This window comes from Coenobita brevimanus, unplaced genomic scaffold (genome assembly GCF_032717465.1).
Source record: "Coenobita brevimanus isolate Jiangsu-jjx unplaced genomic scaffold, ASM3271746v2 jjx.HiC_scaffold_2146, whole genome shotgun sequence".
NCBI classification, from domain to species: domain Eukaryota; kingdom Metazoa; phylum Arthropoda; class Malacostraca; order Decapoda; family Coenobitidae; genus Coenobita; species Coenobita brevimanus.
Window position 1 is genome coordinate 6,323 of NW_027643047.1, and position 11,807 is coordinate 18,129.

The window sequence follows — 11,807 nt, forward strand, 5'->3', positions numbered from 1 at the left end:
ATTAGGTAACTTAGAAGGGTCACAGATCCAAGGGTATTCTGAAATCCAAACATTTATTTCCCCTATCATAGTGCAATCCATCTTCAATAAGTCTAAGTTCTCTTTCTTCCTTTATAGTTAAATTTCCTTTAATGGAACAACCTCCACACTTGCATCCCCCACATCTTGGGGTACACAAAGTTCCTAAGCTTTCAGTCAAAAAGTATTCTTCAATTACTTGACAAGGGTTTAGCCGAGATGTAAGAAGCCACTCTTCAGGCTTAGAACATGCAACATGATTCACCTGAACATTAAGGCTAACGCTTTGCTTTCTTTCTCCATCTATACTTCCTCTAAGGCAAAATCCAAAGCCATTAGCCAACAGTTGAACACTGTGCACTGTTTTTACAACTTGAGGTAAAAGAGCACAGTAATCTGATCCAATCAATAACTCAATACGTCCGCTGGGTCTCTTTAACTGCCATTCCTGTAACCCAAACATATGTGCAAATGGAGTCACGTCTATCTCACTTGACACACCAGTGATTTCAGTTATACCACAGGCATCAATTATTTTTTCCCTCCCAAATTTATCTTTCAACAAGACTTTATACACGTAACTTTCTACCTGTTCTGTTTGCGCACCAACCTTGGTTAAAGTTAAACTCACAGGAGTCCCAACAAGACCCAGTTTCCGTGCCATCCTATTGGTGATTAAACTTAAATTACTTCCTGGATCATAAAGGGTGGGTATTACCTGATTAGCACTGTTCACATAACCCGTCATGAGCATTACTCCATCTCTTGTCACATGGCTACTTGATGCTTCCACAGTAGTACTTCCATGGCTAATGAATATGGGATGAAGGGCAGAATGATGATATTTTCCACAGCGTTCCCCATCTACCAGAACTCTACATGAATATCCTTGACTGCAATTCCTTGCTAAATGTCCTTCCTTCAAGCACATATAACATATACCCTTAGATTTCAGAAATTCAAATTTTGTCTCCTTAGGCCACTGTTTAAAGGTTGCACAATCTTTTAGATCATGAGTATCAGACTCATGCACACAACATCTCTTGGTATTTCCCTTTGGTCCAAAATTTGTCCCATTTCTGCTTGGCATTCCCTGAAACTTATTACTAGCAAAGGATAAGTTAGATAAACATTTGAACATTTGATTTTGAAATTTTTCCTGACCTGTAGCTAACTGCTTAATCGCCTCTGCAAGTTCAGAGTCCTTGGAAGTCTCTTCTTCACACACATGAACTGTCGCCCTAGCACTTGCAATCCTTGACTCATCTTGCAAATACTCTATAACTTTGCGCTGTTCAGTCAAGAATGTTACTAAGCTTTTAAACCTGTCAGTACCGATAGACTGTACCTTTATTGCCCATTCTCTTTTCAAAGTAGGTGGCAACAATCTCTCCACTTGAGTAATTACAGTAGTGTTTTCAAGTTCCTGTAACTGACCCAAATTATCAATATCCAACCACACTTTCTCTACAGTATTAATCATGTTAATAAGCCTTTTATTGTCACCTTCAACCACTGGTTTAGTTGCTCTGATATCTCCTAAAATAGAATCTATCATTTTAGCTGGATCACCATAAGTCTCTTTCAGACGAGCCCACATTCGGTTATAATCGTCTAAATCTTCCACTAATTTCCTAGGTTCACCTTCCAAGGAATTCCTCAGCACGTACGGGTCCATTCCTTGCTGAGACACAACTAACCTTTCATAATCCTTAACAAAAGTAGGAAATGCTCTGACAGAACCACGAAATTTAGGAGGCTCCAGTTTCTTTATGGCAAGTGATGGTTTCTGTTTCACCTTCCCAGTCTCAGTTATCAAAATATTATAAACTTCATGTTTTATATTTTCAAGTTCAGTTATGTATTGTTCATACTCATCATAAGGTTCAGATTCCTTTAAAAGAGCGATCATTTCCTCATTCCTTTCATCCACCACTTTGAAGCACGTACTAACCTCCTCATACATTAGTTGAAGCACTTCACATGATAACTTCTTTCCGTGGGCTTCCTTGAAGATGTTGACCTTCCTAGTGAACCTTCTCTTGGCTGCTGTCCGGTTTTTCTTGAGCTCATCCATGGTTGCGAGTTGTTGAATTGTATTGTTATTCAGGGTTTGAATGAACACTGCAGTTCTGCGGTGTCGGATCCGTTTAATGATTCAACCTGGTAAATACAGCTTCATAAATAATAAACAACAAAAGAATGAACTCAGATTCACTTCCCAGCAATAATCGCAAACACACGTCATAAATATAATTACAAAGAACCTTAGTATGATATCAAATAATAATATCACACTATACAATGTGACCGACCATACTAAATATGCAAAATAAAATGGACAATTATTCATGAACTTAAGCATAATTTTAAACTTTAAAAATGCAGTAAACTTACAACATGGCCGCACTGTCTTCCAAACATCCACCCGAATAACATCAGTCCACATACAGTATAGACAATTTCACACAGGACAGCTGCCAGACCTAAACTCGGGGCCCCTCTGCTCAGCTCCTTAACCTCGTACCAACTGACCCCAGGACTCCCGGTCCGGCTGTGAGCCAGGCTTGAAATATGGCCACGTGACTGGCTACTAATAGTTTATCACAAACTGCCGCCATTCGGCTTGTTTCACACGTTAACCGTACAGCTTAAATTTAACCATTCATAAACAAGTATCAGTTAAAACATTGAACCTCGCAAATACAACATTTTCAAGACATTCCGATATTAACTAATATTAACAGTACACTATGATTATACATAAATGTAACTTAAGCTTATATCACTAACAGTACCAAATCACCCAAGGGTATCAACATACTCCTCGTTATTCCAATAAACAATCAGTGAAATCTTAATACATACAATATACAGTATATACAGTATTTACACATAAATAATCCTACACATATACATCCACAATTGTGATAGACAAATTGCATCTAAATAATCACCATAGAATAGTAGTACAAAAATATCGTGATTTCTGATAATCACGATACAAAACTAATCTAAAGACCCTAAAACTAATCACCTAACAGACAAATCACTAACCTATACTAAATCCTACAGACACAAATAGCTAGACCTACACTAATGGTAAAAATACCTCGACTAACAGAACACCATCGACTGCAGATATGTAATGCCTTTCTACATGACATACCTGCACTCATCACCTGGTGACTGTCAGTCGACGCACAACCTAATATAGGGGACATCAATATATGAAAGGGAACCAGACGAGTCAGGAACATTTCCATATACGTCAGCTGTCGGACCTAATTAGAATAACTTAAGCAAGATGGTAAATGTATTTACATAATTTGTATAGAAAGTGAAGAACCTCGCCCAGCAGACCACCATCGACTGCAAGTGCCCAATACCTTTCTATATTGAACACTTGCACTCATCAGCTGGTGACTGTTAGTCGAGGATCGGGGTTTAATGTAGGGGACATCAATATTAGAGATAGATCAGTGGGTGGAGGAACTATTTCAAATATGTCAACTGTCAACCCTAATTAACAGTACTATATATACATGTTTACAGGTGATAAAAACTATAACCATACAGTAAAAAAGTCACATCACTCTGATCAGTTCGGTCTCTCTCAGGAAAGCCATCAGTTTATCAGTCATAACAATGTCCCCATCACCCAGGATGGTGGAAAGGGTGAAGGGGACGTCTGCTGCACCGCAGTAATTTATAAGTGAAGCACGTTCACGAATAAATCGCCGACAGCGCAGGACGATATGACTGATAGATAACACCGCATTACAGATGTCACAGTGCGGTGGGAAGCGTCTTTCCATATATGGTTTCATGTGAGTTAAAATGGTGGCATTAAGCCGTAGCCTTGCTAATACTTTTTCCTCAAGGCGACTGGGGCGGTTGGCGGTGACCCAGGCGGCTAGGTGCGGCTTACAAGTTGGAATATCTAGTCTCGTCCACTGACCTTGCCACAGAAGATTTATTGATTTCTTTCCGAGAGATAGACTCGACCGTAGATCACGAGGAAAGTCCCAAGTCTTCTCGAGCTCTACAGCCGACTTTGCAGTAAGTCAGCCTGCTCATTGCCGTAGATACGACAATGACCAGGCACCCAGATCAGCGTGAATGACTTGTTGCATGAATGCAATTTATGAACGATGCCGCCCTGGATCTCGTGAGAGTCCGTAGTACAAGATGCAATTGCCTGAAGGGCTGATTTTTGAATCTGAAAATATGACAAATGAGTCATGCCTAGAATTGAGAGCATAGTCTATGGCTTTGTCAATAGCAAAAAGTTCGGAGGTAAACACAGACGTATGAGTCGGCAACCGATACCTAAGTGCACATTCAGTCGACCACACTCTTGCACCCACACATTCACTCGACTTGGAGCCGTCGGTGTACAATTGATGGGACCTCAAGTGACGATCAATGATGTAACGAAACAAGTGGTGGACCTCCACCTAAATTGGCCTCTGGTGCTGGGAGCCATGAGACATCCACTGTAAAGCCGGGTGGCTCCCAAGGCGCTATATTTTTAAGCACCAACTTGTCACAGTCACTGGAGTCCACATCAAGCTCCTGAGTCGGTAAGTGGAGGCGAACGGCAAGTGGTCGACGCACCCCCCGCAGAAGGTGGTGGTATTGACGCAGGGGGGTACAGGACACATTGCCTATATTACTTTTCCTAAATGTCCTTACGCCGTAGGACAAGGCCAGGTGGTCACGGCGAATATGGAGGAGTCACATTCGCCTCCACTTCCATACGAGTCACACGGGTACACCGGACGGCTCCAAGACACATTTGCAAACATTTATTCTGTAGCACATCCAATCCTTTCAGCATGGCATCGGATGCCGAGCCATACACCTGTGCGCCATAGTCTAGCTTCGATCGAATAAGGGACTTATACACCATTAATAAAGATTTTCTGTCGGCACCCCATGTAGTACCCGCTAGGTACTTAAGGACATTTAATGGTTTATCACAACGAGCAAGCAAAGTATTAACGTGAAGTTTAAAATTCATTCTGCGATCAAAGTGGAGGCCTAAAAACTTTACAGAATTTCTGAAAAAGGCACCACTTGATCATCCAAAAATAAACGGAAATCTGGGACGTTACGAGTTGTAAAAACTACAGCGGCACACTTACGGACGGAAAACTTAAATCCCCACTGCAAGGCCCATTGGTGGACGGAGTCAAGGGCTGCTTGAATCCGCCCAGCCGAAAATTGTGCATTACGGGAGGAGTGCCATATTGCACAATCATCGGCATAGAGCGAGTATTTAAGATTCCTGGGGATGGGAGCTGATGACAGAATATCATTCATCATAATACTAAATAAAGTAGGACTAAGCACACTTCCCTGCGGCACCCAGTTTTCCTGGATAAATATATCCTATGTTACGTTACGGGGTATTCTGACAGAGACAGTCCTGTCCCGTAAGAAATTTGAAATAAAAATGGCTAATTTCCTCTTAAACCATAAGCATAGAGCCTCATTAGTATACCGTGTCGCCACGTCATGTCATAGGCTTTATGGATGTCCAAGAACACCCCTATCATGAATTCTTTATTGGGAAATGCCTCTGCAATACAATGCTCCAAATTCATTAAATGATCTCGTGAACTTCTGTATTTTCGGAAGCCACATTGTTGATCATTTAACAAATTCTTCGACTCTAAAACAAAAAGAAGCCTATTGTTTACCATTCGTTCCATGACCTTACATAGACAAGAAGTCAACACAATAGGACGAAATGAAGTGGGATTCATAAGACGACCAACCTCTTTGGGTATCGGTATGACGTGCGCAAAGTGCCGTGAGTTTGGGAACGTTCGAGACGTCCAAATCTCATTGTACAATACTGCTAACATCTTAATCAGGTTGTCCTGATTAAGATGCTGGATCATACCGTATGTGATGGTGTCTGGTCCAGGGCTGGTGTCTTTACAGGATTTAAGGGCAAGGAGCAGTTCATCTACCGTAAACTCTTGGTTGTACAGGGAGTCTACGTCTTCTGTGGCAAAGTCAATAATCTGTAGCTCAGCCATGCGTTTATGATGTTGGAAACATGGGTCATAATTGGCTGAGCTACTTATATGAGAAAAACTCCTGGCGAGGATGTTAGCAACGTCCACGGGCTCGTCATAGATGTTATTATTTACTTGCAAGGTGGTGACTGGGAAATATGGGCCTTTATTATTTAATATTCTTATGGTGGACCAGACTTTACGTAATGGTGTTGTACGAGTCACCGTGGACACAAAGGACCGCCAGGAGTCACGTTTGGCCCTTCTTATTATTCTCCTTGCCTCAGCCCGTGCCTGTTTGTATGCAATAAAATTTTTCTCAGTGGGCTGACTATCAAAAATCCTGTATCTCCTATTGCGTTTTCTTAATGCTTGTCGGCAATCCGGCGTCCACCAATGTGCTCTATGCTTCACATGGACTGTAGAAGTCTCGGGAATAGCAGCCTCAGCTGCGTGTAATATGGATTGGGTTATATTTTCGACCTTAACATCTATGGTCTCCCCAGATATATCTAAATTGGCGATCCTTGAGAAGGATCCCCAATCTGCTTTCTTATAGTTAAATTTTGGAGGTGGAGGGTCCGAAATGATGTCGCGTGTATAAGAAAGACAGATGTGTAAATGATCACTTCCCAAGGAGTCGTCATAAGGATTCCATAAAAAAATCTTGATGTATACCAGGGGAGGCCAAAGATAAGTCAATGGCCGAAAAGTTACCAGTACGATCATCTACACGAGTCGCTCTACCATCGTTCAGAAGACAGAGGTTGGACTGTAGTATTAGGTCGGCTACTTGCTCCCCACGACCATCAATCCTCAAGCTACCCCATTGATAGTGATGGGCGTTAAAATCGCCCAACACTAACTTATTCCCAGGGAGATGTTCAACTAGTGAATTTAAAGCATCACTATCAATGGGGCCATGTGGAGGACAGTACAGAGAGCAAATAGGCAGATACGTGTTATTAAATTTTACTCTGCACGCGACCGCTTCCAGGGTAGAATTTAGAATCACTTTCGTTTGTGGGTGTGATTTGTGTGTGTATATGGCGACTCCGTTACCTTCATATCTTCTATACGAGTGGTAGTGTTTGAACTGTGGAGGATCAGGATGATCCTCCAGGCGTGTCTCCTGTAAATAAACAACATCTGGCCTGTGTAGTGAAAGCAAGATTGCTATATTGTGTAACTTATTCGCAATACCTCTAGAATTCCACTGCAGTATAGTGAATGCGGCAGTTTAAGATTTTTGAGGGTGGCCAGTGTGCTTAGTTTTTTTATGCCCCCCGCAACCAGGCGAGTGGCTACCGGGGGACCTTTCCCGGTTCTTACTCATGGAAACCTCCATATTCTCATCAATTACAAGGCTCCCAGACTCCACCGAGGAAGAGCTATTCTTTCTCTCCCTCGCTGGACCAGGAGCAGGAAGGACATGAGGACGTGACTGTTTAGTGAGGGTGGTCAAATTAATCTTAGACTTGTCTGGCTTCGATTTTGGCCGCACTGACTGAGAAGGAGCAGCGGCAGCCTGGGAGTAGGAAGTCGCAACAGGGATGTCCGTCAGAGAGTTGGAGCGTACAGGAGGCTTAGACTGAGAGGTAGGGCGTGGGCCATGTGGAGCGAATGTTAGGTCAGTCTGTGTCTCAACGGTGCACATCACGGGTCGGGACACAACAGCCGATGCATAGGAGATATTAGGCTTGGGAATTGCATGCAACTCCTGCACCTTCTTCCTAGCATCGTAGAAGGAAATGCCCTGTGTTGCTTTTACTGTGCAGACCTCCTTCTCCTCCTTCCACTTGGGACAAGCCCTCGAGGAAGTGGAGTGAGCATCCTTGCAGTGAAAGCAGCACTCGGTCACGGATGTACAGTTGTCAGCAGAGTGACCTACAGCCGCGCACTTGCCACACACGATATTGGAAGCCCGACAAGCCTTTTCGTGGTGTCCATAGAGCTGACATTTTGAACAACGAAGGAGGTTCGCGATGTATGGTCTAACATTTACAATTTCGTATCCAACCTTCACATTGGCTGGAAGAGATACTTTGCCAAAAGTGAGAACAACTGTTGCGGTCTTCGTCCTTATGCCTTCCGAGAATCTGGTAATGAACCTCGCCTCTATGACATCTTGCTGAGAAAGTTCCCGTAGAATTTCTTCTTCCTCCATAAGCACAAGATCCCTGCAGGTGATAACACCCTTGCAGGAATTCATGGAGTGGGGGATCGTTGTTTGGATATCGTGACAATGGACCTTCCTCAGTTTAAGCAAATCCTTGACCTGAGCTGAATTCATGGTTTTTACGAGGAGGTCTCCACTCGCAAGTTTTTTCACTTGTTCCACCTCTCCTGCACACCCATCAATCACCTTCTTGATGATGAAGGGATTGAGGCTGGACAGGGGAGTGGAACCAACCGCATGAATTAATACAAACTCGGCATTATTTACATGAATGTCAAGGCGGGTACGTGTCTGGGGCCGTTCAGTCTGGGGGCAGTCCGTCCGTGCAGCAGTCGGGGGTCGGTCAGGACTACCTCCCTCCCTGATGGGGGGGGAGGCAGTAGTGGCGTCCGCCATAGTTACCACTTCCCCCGTGAGGGGGAAGTGGGAAGAAAGAGAAAAACGACCAAGGGAGAAATTGCCCGGGGAAAACACACCTAGTCTGAGATTACCCTCTCAAACCACTCTCGGGAGGACGCGCCTGTGTGTCACTCACACCCCAGAGCGATCAGTGGGGGGTACACTCCAGAGATGAGTAAGCAAAGGCAATCTCAGTAATTAGATAAAGACACCTACTATATCTACTAAGGCCAGGGAGGAAAATGAGGTCTAGCTAACCTAACTTTATTGAAAAACGCCCTAGTGGCGAGCAAAAGGAAAAAGCTAATGCCGGTGAGGCAACCCTGCAGCTAGAGGAGAGCTCAGAAACACGTCTTCCTTCTCCACGACCATTCATCAAAGTCCTAATGCACGAACCCCACTCCACCTCACTTAACCAGCCCAACAACCCTTCCACTCCCTCTCGCCCACCCACTCCACCTAATCCACCTGTGAAACCACCAGCCTACACCAACCAATCCACCAACCCACTTACCAACCTTCCCACCTGCATACCATGCTCCACAAGTCGGATGACTCGCATTTCAACACACACACACACACACACACACACACACACACACACACACACACACACACACACACACACACACACACACACACACACACACACACACACACACACACACACACACACACACACACACACACACACACACACACACACACACACACACACACACACACACACACACACACACACACACACACACACACACACACACACACACACACACACACACACACACACACACACACACACACACACACACACACACACACACACACACACACACACACACACACACACACACACACACACACACACACACACACACACACACACACACACACACACACACACACACACACACACACACACACACACACACACACACACACACACACACACACACACACACACACACACACACACACACACACACACACACACACACACACACACACACACACACACACACACACACACACACACACACACACACACACACACACACACACACACACACACACACACACACACACACACACACACACACACACACACACACACACACACACACACACACACACACACACACACACACACACACACACACACACACACACACACACACACACACACACACACACACACACACACACACACACACACACACACACACACACACACACACACACACACACACACACACACACACACACACACACACACACACACACACACACACACACACACACACACACACACACACACACACACACACACACACACACACACACACACACACACACACACACACACACACACACACACACACACACACACACACACACACACACACACACACACACACACACACACACACACACACACACACACACACACACACACACACACACACACACACACACACACACACACACACACACACACACACACAGAGGCGGGGTGGATTTCCTTACACGAGAGCTGAGTCTCACCGCTTAACTCAGTCTATCGGTAGAAAATAGTATTTTTTACAGGGAGGTTGCCAGGCCGATAAAGGGGTAGATATGGGGTTCATTCCGGCTACATACACATGATTTTATGCGATACAAGTAAATAACGTGCTTGAGCTAAACAGGGAAGTTTTCCTTTGGCTGATGAATGAGTTTATTTATCCCAGGATGACGTCTCGTCGGACAAAATGAAAGATGGGTTTTATTCTGGGTAACGCCAGTTGACTTCGTCAAATTATTAGCCAGGCCGCGTAAATTCTGTTAAATGCCTAATGTTCGCATTTTTTTTTTCTCTCTCTCTCTGGTGGTTGACACCTGGAGATTTGGCAAACTCATGAGTATTTTTCTCATTAACCCGATATCCCTCTCTGGACAGAGAGGCAAATTACTTTCTTAACCCATCAGTGCCCAATGCCCTCAATATAGGACGGAACTGAGCTTTTTCAAAATTTAATAAAGAAAGGAACTCCGGGGAAGGGACCCATGAGATTCGCGACTATGAGCCGACAGGCGGAGGGCTATACGCCTAGTACCCTTCAAGAAAAATCCCTCGCACAGGAACTCTGCGAGCCAATGGGTTAAGCACAGGTTTTTGTTAAATCAACAGCATTTTATCTCCTAATTGATTATTTCTCTGATAATCTTTTAAGAAAAAAAAAAAAGACCCTTTATCACAAAGCAAGGCAAGTTCTAGTCACTGATGGAAGAAATATTCACAATGCGGCCTGTTTTCAATGGAGCACAGGAATCTAGGGTTTCTCATCCCTTGCATTTCCCTGCACCAATCTGCCTCCACTTCAGTTCTCCAAAATTCACAGGCGCCCAACCATACATACTCTCTCTCTCTCTCTCTCTCTCTCTCTCTCTCTCTCTCTCTCTCTCTCTCTCTCTCTCTCTCTCTCTCTCTCTCGGTAACAAATGAATGCTTCGAACTTGTTCACTCTTTGTGTTCGCTGATTCAGATCTACAGTACAGGAAGTCGTGGAGTGAAATCAAAGATACATATATAAGTCAATTGCTTGGTATGATAATAGAAAATTGTTACTAAATAATAAATGTGATATATTCGTGTTATCAGAGTCAAACCATCAGAGTAAATATTACTGTTGCTTTATCCATTGGTACAAGCCCAACGCTGAAGGGATATTTTTCGACAGAAATGCCTAGAAGGCAACTTCTGTGCTCGTGAATGCGACGTTGCCACATACACGGGTTGGCTGGACGAGGGTGGCTAACAACTCCTGGCCGCAATAGTACAAGCGCTCTCCCGTCATCCTAGCAGGGCTATATGATCTATCAGGGTCTAGCTCGGGGGAATAAGTCCTTTCTAACGTTAAACTCCCCCTGTGGATGGGGAAAAAGAACACTTCTCCAGTATCCCTGTGTCAAGTCAATGACTGTATGTTCTATGCTGCCTCTAATACATGTTATTTCAACTCAATGTTTCGATGCTTCGGGACTGGATGTGGCGGGAGTTGAAGAGTGGCGATGACTGGACTGGAGTGGAGAACACGGACAGTGGGGGACCAGCACTGGCAGTGAGTGGTAGGCAGCTGTTCCCTCTCCATTGCGGAGCTTTGTATGGAGCCCACTTCCATTACTTCACCTGAGCTGTA

The 11,807-nt window shown here is 44.2% G+C and overlaps 1 protein-coding gene across 1 annotated transcript; it reads right to left on the minus strand.

The window, feature by feature from the left end:
* Positions 1–649: 649 nt before the first annotated feature.
* LOC145389795 (uncharacterized) lies at positions 650–2,095 on the minus strand (the record flags this gene model as incomplete). The annotated part of the gene is made up of 1 exon (XM_080264951.1): positions 650–2,095. A coding segment is annotated over exon 1 (1,446 nt), but the record flags the coding sequence as incomplete, so codon positions are not given.
* Between the last annotated feature and the right edge of the window lie 9,712 nt (positions 2,096–11,807).